Consider the following 19,669-nt stretch of genomic DNA (forward strand, 5'->3'; position numbering starts at 1 on the left):
AGATGACAACTGATCATAGATATAGGGTTGATAGCATGCTACATAGAGTTAACAGTGTTTATATTTACAATTATTTCAGGTAAGTTATTTAGCAGTCTTTGATATAGACCAATGCCAGATTGCTGCTTAGTACAAACCTAGAGTGTTCTATGAAACTTTCTCCTCTCTTCTTTAATGGATAAACTTCTGCCATCGAGAAGATTACCAATATCTACATCATACATTCATCCCAAACAGTTCATCCTCACTTAATCTTTTTACAAGCACATTTAATTCACCACCTATTTCCCCTCTAGTTTCTGCCTGATCTATGTTTTAAGGACTTCACAGACAAAACATGCTATGTATGCTCATGTTGATGTAAATGTGTCTTAAACAGTCACACTCACAACTTATTAAGAGATCTCAAGTAAGGTCGTTGCGGTAATTATATAGAGCTAGCCTAAAACATATACGACTATACCTCATTAAAATGAACATCCTGCATTCCAACATCTTCCATCATAGAAGCCTCTTCATCAATATTTGGAGTGATCACTCTGAAGGTTGAGCAGCCCTGTCTGAACATTCCTGGGAAAATCAGAATACAAAAAAACTGTCCATTCACTGATCTGACAGATTCAGAGTTTTGATTTAATTGTTGGCTTGTGTACTGATTGCAATGTATTAAAAAAGGAAAACAAAAATGTGTTTAGTCAAAATGATTGTGCAACTAGAGGTCTATAAAACTGCAAAAAAATTAGACAAAATGAAGACAACTGCTGCTGCTAAAATTCAGTAAAAAAAAAAGCCACTTAAAGTTTTTCAAGAGCATTTTAGCAAAAAATATTTATTCTTCCCTGCTTATGGTTAATGAACTGAACATTTGGATGTGTCTCACTAATACTGATTACAATGTAACTAGAAGACAAATAGAAAAAATCAATGTAAGCACAAGGCCAGAAAAGCATAGAGCTGTCTCAGTTATTACATATATATTAAGGTCGCTCAGAAGAGCTGTTCTCTGAATGCCACAACTATAAACAGTGATATAACGTAACAGAACATACTGCAGATACTGCACTCACCTTTCCTCATAAGGTATTCTGCTACCAGAGCAGCCACATGTACATAGCACATCGCTGCCTGCAAGACAGTGGAATAGATCAAATATTACACACTGATGAACGCTCACAATGCAAGTGCTTAAAGGATAATTCAAACACCAAACTGGAAATGCACTTTTGGGTGGAATAATCAAACTAACAGGCTCCCAAAAAGATCCTTAGGCTAACAGTCTGGTCCCCATCACTTTCCATATGTCCACTGGTTGTTTGATTGCTTCTGATGTTCATGGTGGATAGCGTGCTACCAATCTGATAAAAGTCCATATCTGCAGGAGTATGACAGACATCAATGGACTGTCCTTCCGACCCAGTCTTATTCCAGACAGGCAGTGTGTTGTTCACTGAAATAACACTGCTAGCAGGAGCAAGTGAGCTGCGGCTGACAACATAACACAGGTGGGAGAAGAGCAGAGTAGCGGAAGGCATGTGTAGGATGTTGATGGACCCACCACAAAATATAAGTAACTTTTCGTGACCGTTTGCTTACCTGGGTAGCTAGAATATTCCATTTAAAACTTCAGTTTTGTGTAGAATTATCCTTTCAGCCTGAAAATTATTTGTACTTTTTTTTTTTTAAACTTACATTATAACATGCAAGACATAACTTGCCCGAGAAAAGAAACACTTCTTGTGCTCCTCTGATATGATTCTGGTGACAGAGTTTTTTACATTATGTTCCAGGATGGAATGTGTAACAGACAAACTTTTCATACAATAAAGTTGTTTAGTTTAACAAGCACTCTAGAAAACAAATTAAATCAGTTGTCTTTAACTTCTATTATTAGTACATTAAGTAAAGAGTTCATAGTGGGTAAATGTTAACCCTAGATCACATGACCAGGGAAATCCAATAGCCCTTATATTTTTCCGATTTCTACCATTTTGTGTAAAATGTATATTACAATGAGGACAATATTAGAGTAGTATGATTTATTATATTATTTATATTCTTGATTCCTAGTTCTTTGTGCAGTATCTTCAAATTCAGTTATAATTAAGATATATATTTGCGAGATCCGGAATTGTACCCCCCCTGGATTGTGATCATAATATCACATTAAAAAGTTTTTGTTAGAACAGTGTTGTTTATCCATCCCATTTTGTCCTTATTATGTAGGACTGTGATCACGTGACTGCTCCTCACGTTCTGTTTTTCCATCTCAAGTTTGGTCTGATTTAGAGCAGAATCTTATGGAGGACGGCAGTCACGACTGCCTCCATTATTTCATATATAACTTAACACATATCAAGGTTCTACCTGGAATATACATCCCTAATTAAAATTGTGTTTCATAAGTAAGTGAAGGGGATATAATTCCCCTCACATGGATTTATTAACTTATATCAAGTCCGGACTGACAGTTTTATAATTATATCATTATACCATCATAATTGTAAGAATGAGAATGGGGCCCCCTGAATGGTTTATTGCGATCCCATGACCGCATTGTATGTTGTAAAGTGAACGCCACTACAACCCAGCTTGAAAATGGAATTATGAGAAATCTGTTCCCCCATTGGAGGATTCCGATCATGTGATTGCATCCCACTTCAGGTTTGTTTACCTTTTAGTTTGAGCTAAGCTGTATCGGAATATTTTGGAGGAGGGCGATCATGTGACCACCCTGGATACAGTAAGATCAATTTACAATTCTCTCATGTACAATTTCAGAACTGTATCCTTGACATAAAGGGGGTTATTATTATCTTTGATTTGTAAGGCGCCACAGTGCTCCGCAGAGCCGTGCAGTAGGAAAAACAGTACATACATAAAACAGGGACATACAAAGTAGACAAAATAGACACAGACATGAAAATAAAGGGAATGAAGGACTCTGCTCATTAGAGAGCTTACATTCTAAGTGGAAGAGGGCACACCTGAAACAAGAAAAGCAAATGTGGTTCAGAGTGGAGATTGGGACAGTTGTGAGGGTGCATTAGTGCGAATAGTGTTATCGGGGATAAAGAAAAAGAGATGGGTTTTCAAACAGCATTTAAAGATTTGAAGGCTGTGGGAAAGTCTGATTGAGTGTGGTAGGGAATTCCATAAGTGGGGAACAGCACAGGAGAAGTCTTGTAGGCGGGAGTGAGAGGTGGTTACCAGAGACGAGACAAGGTGCAGGTCAGAGGTAGACCTAAGAGGGCAGGAGGGAGCGTATTTTGATATGAGATTTGAAACATATGCAGGGATAGTGTTGTTGAGGGTTTTGTAGGTAAGGGTGAGTAATTTGAATTTGATTCTGGAGGACACAGGAAGCCAGTGTAGGGATTTGCAAAGTGTTTATTGGAGAGGATTATCATGGTTATGTTTATCATGTAATGGAGTTTCATCTGTTTTATGGAATTTTGTTTTAAACGTGTATGAAATAATTTAGGAATTATTTGGATTTACTCATATGTATAAATTTAAAATAATACTGTATATTTTCAAGTTTTATTAGAAAATATTCATATAGATTTTATTTTAAAGGTTTTTAAGAATATATATTGCACTATATACATATTTTTGCATTCTTTTCACGCCTGGGAGATTCTAAGGCTGGGTATACACTACAGTGTTTTCAGACAATATTGGGCCAATCACATGATAAACAACCGTTCAGCCTGATATCGCTTTAGTAACAGACACTGAACGATAGTCGTTCCAAAGAACCAACCATCGTTTGTTTTGATTGTTCAGCTGAAATATAAGTCTTGTTCAGCTATGGAACAACATTCTTTCAATCCTGCAGTGCGTATGCATTCATGATTAGGATCTCAATAGAGTTTACAGTCAAGATCTTTTCAGACGACGATTATGAGAGTTGAAGAGCACAGAGCTGAGGGTAAATCTTTTACAACATGTATAGTGTGTACACATGAATCTGCATGCTGATCAGGATTTTTCTTTTTTTCCAGTCGTCCGTAAAACCCCTTGTATATAACACAATGGTTGAAAAACTCTGTAGTGTGTACCCAGCCTCATTGAACACAACTATATGGAAGAATTATCGAATCAATATTGACACTGGACTTGTTTCTCAATTCTGGTTTGTTATATGGTGGTATACTGTAGCATCGATTGAGGTGAACCATTTTTGTATATATGCCACTCTAGAAAACACGCCATTAGCTTCTTTTTTATTTTAACACTATTTATAAAGGAAACCGATGAAAGTATATAGAACAAATTATATAATACAAACACACAAATCGTTTCCTTCAGCTTTTACCTTATTTATAGAGAAAAAGTTGAACGAGGGGGAAGAGGGGCAGTAGAGAAGGTTGGGTAGAAACGAGGGGGGTGGTTACAGAGGGGGCTAGTGGACATGTACATAGCACTTATGAACTCAAATCATATAAAATTTTAGGCACAGGAAAACAAGTATATAACTAGAACTGCACATGAAAGAAACAAAGATAACACAGCTTTCCACTTATTTTCAAGATGCATGGTACTCAGTGGGAAGGATCCAGAGGCAGCTTGTAACCTTAACTACGATAGGAATGAAAAGTGACAAAGCAGCAGATGGGGCAGAGGTACGCAAGGAATTATGGCTTCAAGGTACCAGGGGGCCCAGACAATTTCATACTTCTGTAGAGGGCAACAGGGTCCTTCCAATGGTTGAAGGTCTGTGCTTGAAGTTTTCGTGTTGTGACATATTAATTCCCTCTGGAGGGGTGAAGACGACACCGGTAAACAGTGCGTTATATATGTCTGAACTTTTAACAAGATTAGCATGATATACCCACTTTTCGAACTGTGGGAAAAAGCCTCTTTATATCAGAACAAAGAAGCATTGCTATTGTAATTAATCTAACTCTTTACCTCAGTACTGAAGGTTCTTATTATATTACATACAAAATAATTGATGGCCACAGTGGTTAGCACTTCTGCCTCACAGCGCTGGGGTCATGAGTTCAAATCCCGATCATGGCCTTATCTGTGTGGAGTTTGTATGTTCTCCCTGTGTTTGCGTGGGTTTCCTCCGGGTACTCCGGTTTCCTCCCACACTCCAAAAACATACTAGTAGGTTAATTGGCTGCTATCAAATTTGACCCTAGTCTCGCCCTCTCTGTCTGTCTCCCTCTGTGTCTGTGTGAGAGTGTGTGTCTATATTAGGGAATTTAGACTGTAAGCTCCAATGGGGCAGGGACTGATGTGAATGAGTTCTCTGTACAGCGCTGCGGAATTAGTGGCGCTATATAAATAGATGATGATGATTATGATGATGATGATGATGATGATGATGGTTTAAGTGCTGGCTGGCGGTGTTTTTAGATTTGTATTTTTTTTTTTTGTATAAATTCCAACGATAGTATTTATTTTGGTGAATACACATTGTATCTTTTTAGATCATTTATGTTTCTAGAGATTCTCTTCTGGTTGTTAGGAGAGACTCCAGTCATATTGATTTGAATACAAGTGGTATAGGTTTTCCACAGCGCAACCCATATTGTTTTTTTGTTGTTTTCTTCCAATGGTTGACTATTACGGATTTGGCAGCAGAGAAGACGTTAGTGAACAATTTATTAGAAGGAACGCTCTCTTCAGGCATAGGGAAGGAGAGGAGGAAGATCCAGGGATCCTTGGATAATGGACGTTCAGATACAAAATTAAGAACAGAAAGGGACATGTCCCAGAAGGGGACTACGCAGGGACAGGTCCACAAGGTGTGAAGAAGTGTACCCCTCTGACCACAGTTCCACCAGTAGCTCAGAGTGGATGTAGTAAACATATTGGAGAGTTTGTCTGGCATATAATACCACCCACAGTATAGTTTGTAGGCTGTTTCTTCATGGAAATAGAGCTAGGGACAATCCCTTCTCTAACCACCTCCCTGCATGACTCATCAGGAGGAGGGCCTAAGTCCCTTTCCCAATCTCGCTCATGGCAGTCCTGGGAGTCAAAGGTAATCTCAATCAACCAGTTATAGAAGGAAGAGCTCATAGCCTGTGAAAGCGGGGATTTCAAACATAGCCGTTCAAAAAAGGTAAGAGCCTGTAGGATATCAGCCGGGGAAGGGACATGAGAAAGTGAGGCACCTGGAAATTTTTGAAAGAACAGGGCTCAGAAGCATGTATATTTTTTTGAATATCTGAGCTAGAGACCCAGGTATTATTAAATGGTCAGGTCATGGACTACCCCGACCCTGGCTTGAATACACTTTTTAAAGTGGGGGGAAGAATGTCCAGGAGAAAAGTAGGGCCTGTTCCATAACAGTACCAAGAGAGAAATAAGGGAGGACAATTGAAATCTGGACCTGCAAAAGTCCCAGATAGATAAGCAAAACTTAGATGGGAGAGAGTTAAGCCTTTCACTTTTAACATTGCGTATGAAGCTTTTAATACCAACCAACACTACCTAATGGGTGTGGCTTGGGCGAATCGGACCATTGTTTGGGCAGATCTGTGTATGGTTTGCATAATTTGGGTCATGGCTTTATGTATCCTAATTTTTCAGTCGGGAACGTTGTCCACTTTAGGAAAACTATCAATGTCCTGGAGCAGGAATATTTAAGCAGTGGTCTACATACCAATCACATATATTAAAAAGGATATATATAACTTCCACATTGATTAACAACCCATAGACTTTGACTTACAAAAAGAAAAAACAAACACAGTATAACACAGAACAAACATTACACAGTAAAACACAGAATAAAGCCAGATGCTTCCTACCTCCGACAAATCCCCATGTTTCACATGAATCCTGGCCATGCTGTCCAGCCATGTTTTCCGCAGCTCTGGGGTACTGGCGTATGATTTAGCCAGGCTGTACTGCAGGTCAACCAGCATCTCAGGATCATTCTCATGCTCCTTCATTTGAGCAGTGGCCATAAGTACAGTCCGGATTCTTTTAGTCAGATCTTTTACATCAGATGAGAAAGTTGTATGCTGTAAAATTGAAAATGCGAACATTATGTTTTTCTTTTAACTAAAGGCTTATGTTGCTTTCTTTGTTACAGAATAATTTATAATATAAACATGAGGATGAGACACGGGTGAAATTTTCAAAACTCACCCCATTCCGCACTAATACCCTACAGCAGATTGAACTGAACAGCACTCTAAATAGATTAGATACTGTACAAAATGCCCATTCATACTACCCATTGGCAAAGCAAAAGCAGAACTTGAAGAATGTATTGGTGGAATTTCACATCTCTATCCAGATACAGAATTTAGCTAACATATAGACAAATGTATCATCAGTGAAATCTTGTTATTTATGGCTTGTCACAGATACCTTCTCCGTTAAAGGAATTACCTGTCTGTACCACAGTCTACATCATTTTCTATGGGGACTGTCATCCTCATCAATTTAAACTCCGAAAAGTTTATCTTCATATCCTCAGTTGGCGTTTGCAGCAGAAATAAATAGTTTATAGTAGAGGTGAGTGCGGCGTAGAGGGATCTTTGCAGTTCCCACCCAGTCGGCCTGCACGCTTCTGCGCTCCTTACTGCATATGTACTTGCAGTAAAGATCAGCTATTTATTAATATTTCTTTTTTATTTTAATATTTATTTATATATTTTTCTATTGATTTGCACAGAGCTGTATATTTACTATAGCAGCCTTCAATAGCTGTACCACAGTCCTTGCAAAAACAAAATGAAGCACCAGTACAGCATATTTAGGCCTTTGTCGCTGCGCTGGAAAGAAAGAAATGGACAGAGGAGGAGTGAATTCGACACCCATCACAACCCAAGCAGCGTTTGGAGAATTGCAGCGTTGTAAGTTTATCGCTGCATTAGGCAGCAATACATAATTATAGTTAACACCGATGATAAATAAACCTAAAACAAACAAAAAATGATTACATTTATTCTGCACCAATTTCAGGACGTGTTACTGCCCATGTGAAATTCTCTCTGATTGTCTCTGAGAATTTCACACACGTTTCTTATCTGTTACTAGAGGGCCACTGGATGATGGCACACCCAATATCTTTTCTCCTTAAAGCAGCATTATGAACGAGTCCTTTAAGTCAGGCAGTATGCAGTAAAATGCTTCATAATATTTCAGTAAGAGATGCCTCCTATACTTTAAGACTTACACAGCCTCACATACCATTTAATGCCAAATGTAATAATTAAATGTGTGTACCAGTCATTCACTGTACACTATATAACAAGACAAACATAAGCAGTTTAACCTAAATAATGTGTATTCTGCATTTGTGTTAACCAAGTCATGCACGTATATAAATACCTTCTTAAAATTACTATAATTAACCTGCCATCCATACACTTCTAGCCCAATTTAGCGCAGCCTCTCTGTATAAATTGAATACTTCCAAAACTGAGGCTCTTCTTATTAACATTCCGCAGGAGAGATTACAGAAGTTGAAAGACAAATATCCCTATATATGGAAATCCACAGAAATTTCGTACTTAGGTATTCAGGTTACCCCACATCTTGATAGTTTGATAGATAAGAATTTCTCTTTATTACTTGACCAACTCCAGTCCTTAACTACTTCATGGATGTGCTATGAGGTCTCTTGGCTGGGGAGAATATCGGCATTCAAAATGATGCTCCTCCCAAAGATGATGTACTTGTTCCGGATGCTCCCATTCCATCTCCCACAGCGCCTGTTAAATAAACTAGTCAAGGTTATGAGGACATATGTGTGGAAGGCTAGGCCGCCACAGATGGCCTTGCAGCGTATGGTTAGGAGGAAAGCACAGGGGGGGGTTGGCCCTCCCCGACCTGGGAAAATACCATGATGCTTGTTTACTCTCTCAGATGCGTGATTGGTTCCTCCCAGGGTGTGGGAAGCCATGGGTGGGCCTGGAAAAGGCTCGTAATCCTGATTTCCCTTTAGTTGATCTGGTTTGGGCTCCTCGGGAGTGGAGACCGCAAGCCCATAACCTGCCCGCTCTCACCAGGGACGCCTTGATAGTCTGGGACCGATTGTGTGAAGGCCCTGAGGGTTTTGCTCGACCCACGGAAAATGTCTCAATACAAGCAGCATCAAAACAGATTCCTGACTTAAACCTGTCGGGATGGGTATCTAGGGGGATTCTGACTTTAGGCCAATTGTTTAATTCAGGTACACTTTCCTCCTTTTCTCAGTTGAGTGAACAATATCATTTGCCGAAGAGCGACTTTTATAAATTTCTTCAGCTTAGACACTGGCTGTCAGAGCCCTCATTCAGAGGTATAGTCATAGGTGCCCCCCCCGGCTATATATCAAGTAAACCTGACAAAGAGTAACAACAAAGCTAGCATAACTACCTGGTATAATATTTTAACTTCGCAAGTCGTTATCACCAAATCAAAAATTCAACTCCAATGGGAGGTAGATCTTCAGGTAGTATTCACGGAGGAGGAATGGGAACGTATTTTTCGAAACTCTTTCACAATGTCTAAATGCCTTAATAATACTGAAATGTTGGTGAAGCTTCTGAATAGATTGTACGTGACCCCTGAGAAACTGCACAAAATTTGGCCCTCAGTACCCCCGACATGTTGGCGTAATTGCACTGAGAGAGGGGATATATTCCATATTTTTTGGGCATGCCCAGTCCTACAACCCCTGTGGTTAGAGGTTTTCCAGTTGTTGGTAAAGGTTTTTAGATATCCTACAACTCCTTCCCCAGAGCTTGCTTTGTTACATCATTATCCCCCCTCCGTTCCCTCCTGGGACAGGTATGTGATGGGCCAAGTGCTCATTGCAACCAGAGCTGCTATAGCTCAGGCCTGGAAACAACTGTTTCCCCCGTCTTTGGCTAAGGTGATATCTTAAGTGAACTTCAGCTTTGAGATGGAGACCTTAGGAGTTCCGTATTCCACGGCAGCTACTTCCCCATTAGTGAAATGGCGTAGCTGGCATAATTACGTCACAGACGGAGGTGGGGCCCCATCCCAGTCCCCCCATAGGGTGGATATCTCCGACTCAGTGTCTCGTGCCTTGATCTAAGAAATATTTGCTTTTGGGCCTAGGTACAAGGATGGAATGGACTAGTCTCCGTATTGTAAAGTTAAAGTGACTTATGTTTAGAGTGCCAATCTTTAGTTTTACTTGTCAACTGACTATAATTATATTTAAATACTACAAAGTGATACATGTCTAGATTGCTGGTGTTTTATGACATATTGTTGTGTTTCGTCCCCACTATGTACCCCTTTCCCTATTTCTTTTTTTTTTTTTTTTTTGTATCCTTTGCAATTATCTTAGAAAATTCAATAAACTTTATTTCAGTTAAAAAAAAAAAAAATTACTATAATTATATATGTATTTTTTTCTTATAGGAGAGGCTACCATGGACAGAGATAAAGTAATACGTAATTTCTAATCGTTGTAAATAGATGTTAGCACAGTTAGGTCAAAGGATCACACCCTGGCACAGAGCTAAAAAGCTCCCTCTACAGATTAGCTGTTGAAATGTACATAGTTGGTATTTTATGTTCATTACATGGCAAACTAATAATGCTCATGTTCAGCAACTAATGAAGAGATTGAAAGGTAAGGTTAAGGTCAAACATATTCAGGCTAATAAAAAATACCTAATGATCCATCCAGATTGTCTGGCCCCCAGTTACAGTTAGCACTACAAAAGTAGTATGTCAGGAGTGACAGCAAATCCTCAATCTGCACAAAGTATGAAGAGAGCTGTGCAGTCAATCAAAACTAGCGCAGCCCTACTAATGGCCATAGTAGTATGCAGCATCACACACATACTTAACAGCAATCACACTGAGACAGTAAGCAGTGAACGTGAAGGTAGATGACAAGAGGGAGCAAGCAAATATATATATATATATATATATATATATATATATATATATATATATATATATATATATATATATATATATATATATATATATCTCTATATATCTCTATATATCTCTATATATCTCAACACATAATACACACACAGTTTTTGTTTGTTTTTTTGACTGTTCACCAACCTTAATGAGCCGGTCACTGTTTGCACAGTTATTGATAATTGAGAGAGACTGCTGGAATCTTGTGCCCCCTATTCCGACCACATCTGCAATTAGCTGGCTTACCGATATTATCACCTGTAAAATATGGACAACAGAACCATGAATAAGAGCCAAAAACACAAGTTCAGTGTTTGTGCGGAAGGTTAAGGAACTGAAGACATTTGACATGAGTCTTTGTCAATGACAACCACTTTTTCTTAACAAATACTAAGTGGTTAGGATCCTGCATGTAAGAAGCCAAAACTTATATCCAATTTTAGAGGGATTTGCAAGATACACCGGGAAACACTGGGTAATGCGTGAAATCTTGAATCACATGTGAAGATAATCAAACAGTGGTGATGTGTATGATATACTAGTCTGAATAGGTGAGCTTAGAGAGTATGTTTGAAGAAGATGGGGGAATTATTATGAGATACCATAGGTGAGTTGCTGCATAAGTCTTGTATACATGAACGTAATATGGCCAGTGAAAGTCTCAAACTACAGCATCTTTTACAAATGTTAATAAGAAACCCCTATTCAGTAAAACAGACTTCTGGAAAATACATGCCAGCAATGTTTTACTCACTGAGTACTGAATGCATGACGAGGGCCAGAGTTGCAATACAGAATCACAGCTACAGACAGACTGTCAGTTCTGTGTGATCACTGGCTCATGTCATCCTTCTAATACTTAGCAGGTAAAAACACTGAATCAAAGGTCTGCCATGTCAAGTCTCAACTCTTTTGTTTATATCACTATGTTTTAGTTTGTAGGGCTCATTTTTCTCAGCTCATACTGTAAATGGAAGCCAATCATACCACTGTATATGAAAGCTAATCATACCACTGTAATAAGCACAGATATGAGGGTGTGGATTCTAGATTGCTTTTGACTACAGGCCAATGCTCAGGTGTAGATGTGACAAGACGTCCTCTAATGTGTACTATTTGCATTTCTGCTGTAATCTAATCCTCTTGCACAGCATGAGGAAAATTATATTTAAAGATATTGCATTGTACCAATGCTTAGTGGACTATCAGGAATCTCATCAACATTAATATCAAACTTTTTTTTTGCATTTTCCAAATACGGAGAGCTATACTCTGATATCATCTGGGAAACAGAATCCATTCCCATACACACCACTCTTTTGCACAAGATCTGCGTCTCTCACCAACACTCATTACTTCCACTGCTTACTGCTCCCAATCCTGGTTACAGGACTTGTTTCGAGCTGCACCCACTTTGTAGAATGCCCTTGCTGCCACAATAAGACACACAATAACACTTTTCTTTAGTTTACAAACCTTCAAGCTTTCTCTGAAAACCCACCTCTTCAGACAAGTTTATAAAATTCAGCCACCCTCTTAACCTCCCTAGGTTACCCTATGACCAGGCTTCACACAATTCACACACAACAACCCTCTGACCAACATTGCTGTGTGACTAGATCATAGAGGGCACTAAGCACTTTTTCCCTTTGCACTCTAGCTCGACCAATATGCAATATGTAGCACTTACCCTCATGTATCTAACTCTCATTGTCTTAAATTGTAAGCCTGCAAACAGGGCTCTCTTACCTCTCTGTCTGTATTACCCAGTAATGTTTTATTACAGTGTTTGTTCAAAATTGGAAAGTGCTAAGGAATATGCTGGAGCTATATAAATAAATGATCACACTCAAACACTATACAACAAGATACGACATAAATCACTGTAGTCACCTGTAAATGCGTTCTGACAAAAGACTTCTTTCCAGTGTAGTCAAAATTATTTCTCATTAGGAAGTACAGGAGCTGAGAGGAGTCCGTTCGGATGGAGCTTAGTTTGGAATTACAGCACTTAAGAATTTCATAACACAAGGCAGCGCACATATCCGCTCTACCTTCATAAAATGTTGAGGGGAACTAAGAGGCAAACAAATAAAATCACAGTTATAATGAAAGTCTCCTATTAATTGTAGAAATTCAATATGTGGCAATTCACAAAACGACTTAGCATATTTGTTATAGCTAAAACGTTTTCTTTTCTCTCCATGAAATACTTTTATCAGGATGCTATTAACGTCTACACTACATAAAACGCATTTTTACAGTTGCTCTTGATTGAAAACATGTTCTAGTATGTATACGAGACTGTCATTACTATCAATCGACACCTAACCTGTAGCTGGTGCAAGTTATACGACTGAAAAACAAGTACCTTAGAGATGCCCAAAGCTTGAATCGGACGCTGCTGCGTGCGTTGGAGCTTGGCACGCTCTTACACTGAATATGTGCATACGCCCAGTCCCTCCCCCTACTGCCCATGAAACCGTAGCCTGTGCAGTGCAATTTTATGTAAAACATAGCACTTATCAGCATTTATGTTCCTCAATGAATCTGGCCAAGTATGTTTACTAAATAATTTAATGATCTTAACTCTGCAAAACTGATGCATTTAATCACAGACAAAATCGACAGTACAATGGCATGTATAACAGTAACAGAACATCTCTGTTGGGATGCTGACCTTATAAATTAAAGACCTTAGCGCAGTGAAGACATTTTTTAACGCAGTCTCTGACTGGTTTTTTTGAAGGAAGCACAGATACACATCAAACACCTTCTTCATTAATGGATTGTGTCCGTGATCAGCAACTAGTTGGTTCTGGAGGAACAAACAAAAACATAAAATAGAACATTTTTGTTCATTCCATAGCAAAAAGGTAGGAAGTTGTTATATATGATTACTACTGTATTTTTTTGTTAAATGATAATCCTAAAGGCAGTCATACAATCTGCTATCTTAATCTAAAGTGGACAGTAAATAGAACCTTTTTGCCATCAGTCTTAATATAGTACATTTCTAAAAGTCTCGTTGAGATATATAACAGAGTAGCAGCACACTTTATGCATCTGTGTAATAAAGCTGCATTTACACACTCTAGTTGCCTGCACATTGCAGGCAGTGTGAATGTTAAACTTGTGTTACATGAGCACTGGTAAGATCTCAGAACACTGCCTGTATTCATAGGCCTTATTAGCACTAATGTTCCAGAAAATCAGCAGTCACGCTGCCTATGTGTGAATGCCAATTTAACGTACAGGTGCACTAGCCATAATAGGAAGGAAGGATGGGGAGTGGACTGACCACATGCTGACCTCAACTTGTTTCAAATATGTAAGCGGACCAAAATTAGTGGATAACTGGGCTAATATATATATATATATATATATATATATATATATATATATATATATATATATATATATATATTGTGTAAGCAATAGAATACTTAGCATATATTACCACTGCCAAAAGACAATCATTATTCAGACAACTAATAACTATTGTAGATCCAAAAAACGTTTGTGCATTTTTATTATAGCTGGACGTGTCTAGTGAGACGTAAGGACACCATTCCGGATCATAATGCATATTTTAGGTCCTACTGTATTTCCACGTATTAAAATTTGTTTTACAGTAAGTATCCTGAGCAACATTCAAGTGGCTGAAATGATTTAACACCACATTTTGGATTTATATGAAGCACTAAAGGACAGCTTAGACACTCCCTAAAAGAGTGAAGCCCGGACCCCCCCCCTACCACCCAGCCCCACAAACCTTAAAAGCCATGGTGAACAACGACAACGTGTCCAGGATTGTAAGGCATACTTCAGTGGCTATGTTCGCTTCAAGTAACGACTGGTGAAGGATATCGGCATCTGAATGACCGTAGCCTAGAGAAATGTAAAAGTAACTGGTAAAATGATGGCGAGAGATGAAACAGTCAGTATGTCTTTGAACAAACCTGCAATGACAGCAGCAGTTTTGTTAGCGAGTGTGGTTTGTTTAATAGAGGAATACACATTTTTAAAGATTTCTCATATTTACTCTGATCAAATAAATGATCGTGAATATTTTATTAATTTATGTCTGAAGGGGAGTTTTGGCTGTAACACAGGAGGCTAAAAGGAGGTAATCTCCTGTCTTGACAGTCCAGTGTAAATGTCCTCAGAAAGGTCTATATTTTGCAGACACATCATGGCAGCATGCTGTGCCCCCAAGGTTACAGCCATTAAAAAAAAAAATAAAAAAAAAATAAATAAAAAAAGAAAGCCAGCTCAGAATACAATGCAGCATAAATTTGCACAAGCCAACTTGTTATAAGACCAGAACTGTTTTAAAGGGAAAAAAAAAACAAAGGATTTTTGTCTGTGTTATAGGCCTTTCAATACAATATATTATAAATGAAAGATGTTAGAAATTGTGCCATGATGCTTTTAAAAAGCATTACACCAAACCCGAAGAACACGGTTTCATTTTCTTAATCATTGTCTGAATTTATTTTATAGTGGCAGGTGCCTTTTTATTTTATCTTTTTTTAAGAGAAGAGACCACAAATATTGAAATTGTACATTATTTTATTTATATAGCAAATACATATATATGCCAGCAAAATAATTCTTTAAGAAAATACTACAAACATTCAAATAGACTACAAATTTACTGGCTTGTACGTGTCCTCCTGCAACATTTTTTTTTTTTTTAAAACATAGCTTTTTCCTACTAGATTCAGTCTGTGCTTTCCAGTCATGTCTTTATACCATTGCTATTAAGTGACTATTAGTATTTTGAGGATGGCTGTAAAAATACATTCCCTTTTAATTTGACTCAACTCCATGAAATAAACCATCAATTAGCACTCAGTTGTCATTAAGAACACAAACATGTTTCTCCAGACCAAATTAATTCAGGTTTCCTTTTAAGTATCAGACCTTATTTCTTATATCCCATGTGCTTTTCAGGTGAATATGCATTTTAAAAACAAAACAAATATCAATATTTTAAAAAAACAGCTGCAGAAATTATTTACTCTGCTTCAAATAGAGCAAACACATATACATTGTAGAAACTGGAGAATAATATAGCATTTGCCATGAAAATACTCTGCGATAAAAACAGTTGTAGTTTTTGGATTTAAATCTAGCAATCCGCATAGGATATGATAAGAGTGCCAGTGACTGGTGACCTAGCTACAATAAGATATACACAGCATGGCATGGAAGCGTATACTACACCTGTATCTACTAGTATAAAGACATTATGGAACTCCATTTAATAAAATATATATATATATATATATATATATATATATATATATATATATATATATATATATATATATATATATATATAGCTATCTCAAGTTCAACGCCGTGACTATCTTTACACTTGTTAAATAATTATGTTTTCAGTATGATAAGAGCTTGGAAAACAAAACATGCTTAGCAAGACAGAGAAAAGGGGGAAGGGTTTATTTAAAAATATTGCAAGCATTATAACAATCCTGACAAATTAACCCATCAAGTGTTACAAATGTTTTCAATACACACTGTACTGAGAGAGTTCATATTCCATCTCCCCATGCACATTTCCTAAAAGCCTTTCCAGTAAAGAGCAATTGCCTGGCAACAACAATTCTTAAATAAAATAAAGCTGAAGTCAAGCAGTAAATCGATTGGATTATATTTTACATTATACCTATACTGTAAGGGTCAATTTTAGAAGCAAAGCTATATTTTACGTAAATCTTAACATATTCTATACTAATGTGTAGAAACATATACTGGAAATGTTAAGATTAACTGTAAACAAACAAAAAGTATCTTACTACAATAACAAAATCTTCCTTCCTTCCTAGAATTTGGTAATGTTGCACCTGCATATTTTCTACACTGTAGACATTTACAATCAAACTAGGAGTCCTTCTAGCTTTGATGGTAAGAGTGAATTCTCATACACTATCTGGTTATCTTGCATGCCTATTAGATATTGTTTATATTTTATGATTTGTTTGGTTCCTATGCACAAAGCGATGTACATGGCAGTTCTAGGCCACACTAACAATACAGACAGCAGAGTAGAAATGAAATACTATGACCAAATTTTTATTTATACTGCTAAAAACAACAGGGTGTATAAATACAAAAAAATGTGCAGGAACAACTTTCATCTACAAAATGCCCCATGAGAAAAAAAGGGATAACATTAATTCTGTGTGGAGCTATGCTTTGTTTAAAGACAAAGTGATTCTTATGAATTATGTAGAATTATTAGGAAGAAATGGATTGCATTGTGAATAATCTTGGCACCCTCCTCTGCCTCCTGTTTCCTGACAGGATACCTGCTTGATAGGCTACAAAATCATAAGGAAGTGTGCAATATAATTTACTAGTTGAGTACGTTGTTTACACAAATATATCAAATCTGAATTATTTGCTATTAAAGTTAGCCAATTAAAGGAGCTCATGTAGACAGACATGTTGAGAATGAACTGCCATTTGGCATTATCATGTACATACAGTATTTTATCATACTGCATTCCATGAGCTCGCACATCTGGTACATTTAATAGCACTGCTTAAGAGGCAAACAAAAATGATGGAGACGTTTTGGCGAATGGACAATGATGACAGCCCACATCAAAATAAAATTGGCTAAAGGTGGATGTCTCACCCACGCACCAAAACCTGTAGATCACATGTGGACACTTTACAAAGACAGAAAAATGATTTGCCTTAAGGAGGACAAGGTGGCTCTCCGATCATCTTATGTATGTCAGTTACAGCAACAAGTCTCTTAAGTACAGACACAATGATTACCAGAATAGGTTACAGAAAAGCAAAATTGTTTGGCAGGACTGTCAGTACAACTGTAAGGGTTAAAAATAGAACATTTCCTGGGAGAAACTATCTAATATATATAAGCCTAGCGGCGTGTGTTAGTGTGTGTGGAAAAAACTATTTTCTCAGAAAGGGCTCATCCAATTGACCTGAAATTTGGTATACTGACATTATTTGAAAAAAAATTTATAATAGTGAAGTCAGTTAACTTCCATCATCCCCCCTTCCCCCCGTGGGAGGGGTAGTAAAGGCTAAATTTACCAGTTGAGGGCTCAAACTCTTGACCGTGTGGGTATTTATTTACCAGAGCCTGTGTTTGGTCATGGACAATTGTATGTCGCATTTTCACGAGTACGGAGAAGCAGTGATGTGAAAGTGCAGGTTATGAATACTGCCCTTCCAGTATGACTGATTGAGCACAGCGATAAGGTGTTTAGCAGAAACGTTGTGTATCGAGAGGTTTTAGAACAGTAAGACGATGGAGATTAAGGATGTGGAGATGAAGGATGAGGTGATGGAGAAGAATGATGAGTTGGTGACATGTGGACAAAACCACGTTAAAAAAAGGGCACTTACGTCGGGAAGTAACGCTCTTCCCCTGAGGAGGCCTGGCAAGAATCTTTTTAAACACCTTAAGTAGCTTGATTTGACTAGAATGCATGAGTATCATGCACGGGTTAACTTGTGTGGTATATTTACTAAGCAACAGTTCCGATGAACTTCTGATTCTCGTCGATGTGCCGAAATTGTTTTAAAAACACTAATGGAAAATTACAGAGAATGTGCTTTCAAACTGCTGCTTATTATATATACCCCATAGTCTTCCTGTGGTAGGTGACAGTCTCCTCTACCTTTGTGGTTGAAAGGGCCTATATAGTGTCTCCCTACAGATCACCTGCACTTGGGGATCTGCCATGTAGTCCACCTAACATAGGGAAATACCAAGATTTCTCAATAGACCTACAGAGCAATCAAAAGGAACTACTGTACAGCTTACCCTTTGCAAGCTAAAAGCTATTGGAAGCAACCATGCACACTTTATGAAGCATGTTACTGGATTAAAAATAAGTTCACTCTTGCATCATCCAGGGCTCAAAATGCTGATACCACTTACCCCCATGGACATTTTAAAACATTTGTTTTAAATTAGTCTCCTCATCCTGCCATCGTGCTTAAGGAAGGGGTTCAGTATTTAACCTTACACGTAATCCTAGAGCAGTAAGTATTGGGACTCAGACTCTCTATGCATATACATACAAAGACAGTGTTCAATCTACCCTCTGGCTACTTATGATAGCCACTTTTAAGAGTTCAAGAGCGCAGAATTAATAAGTAAGGATTTCTAGAACAAGGGGACATACTTTGAAACTAGAAAAGGCTTTATCCCTGGGAAGTTTACCTCCAATAATGTCAGGAAAGTGAATGATCCAAGGCTCTCACGAAAACTCTGCTTTATAAAATACTGAATTAGCCAGCTGCTGTTTAAAGCTTTTGTAACTGTTGAGTGGACATACCTTAAAGCTACTTTGGGTTTGGAGTGGGCTTTCTCAAACAAACAGACAATGTGATTTAAATGATTGCCAAGGGAGTTAAGGCTATGCTAAAGAAGAGGGTGGTCACTGCATCGAAAGAAGCTGAGAGGTTAGGAAGACTAAGTATAGAGACGTGAACCTTTGACTTCGTTGTGAGCAGATCCTTAGTCACTTTAGTCAGGGAAGTCTTGGTGGATTATAAAGGAAGCTAAGAAAGTGTGAGGAGAGAAAACTTTTTCTATAGTATCAACTGATGTACTATATCCATATTGGGGGATGCTAAAAGTCAGATAGTGAACTTGTATGCACTACATAAGGTAACTTAATCATCTCAAGACTCCAATAAAGCTTGGATTAAGTATATTGGTCCCATAGTGGTTTCAGATTGGGCAAATACACTGGCTGCTTACCTATAGGGATCTCCTCACCTC

At 37.9% G+C, this 19,669-nt stretch overlaps 1 protein-coding gene across 13 annotated transcripts in view; it reads right to left on the reverse strand.

Moving 5' to 3' along the window:
* Nucleotides 1-19,669, reverse strand: part of DOCK9 (dedicator of cytokinesis 9) — a 214,057-nt gene that overhangs the window by 18,935 nt on the left and 175,453 nt on the right. For all 13 annotated transcript variants that reach the window (XM_075199945.1, XM_075199942.1, XM_075199939.1 and 10 more), the window contains exons 39-45: nt 14,645-14,760; nt 13,550-13,687; nt 12,763-12,945; nt 11,014-11,127; nt 6,771-6,986; nt 1,068-1,125; nt 464-570 (exon numbers count right to left, since the gene is read on the reverse strand). In XM_075199945.1, coding sequence (XP_075056046.1) covers nt 464-570; nt 1,068-1,125; nt 6,771-6,986; nt 11,014-11,127; nt 12,763-12,945; nt 13,550-13,687; nt 14,645-14,760 — 932 coding nt within the window. The remainder of the gene's footprint in view (nt 1-463; nt 571-1,067; nt 1,126-6,770; nt 6,987-11,013; nt 11,128-12,762; nt 12,946-13,549; nt 13,688-14,644; nt 14,761-19,669) is intronic.

Source organism: Mixophyes fleayi, chromosome 2, assembly GCF_038048845.1.
Source record: "Mixophyes fleayi isolate aMixFle1 chromosome 2, aMixFle1.hap1, whole genome shotgun sequence".
In the NCBI taxonomy this organism is placed as follows: Eukaryota; Metazoa; Chordata; class Amphibia; order Anura; family Limnodynastidae; genus Mixophyes; species Mixophyes fleayi.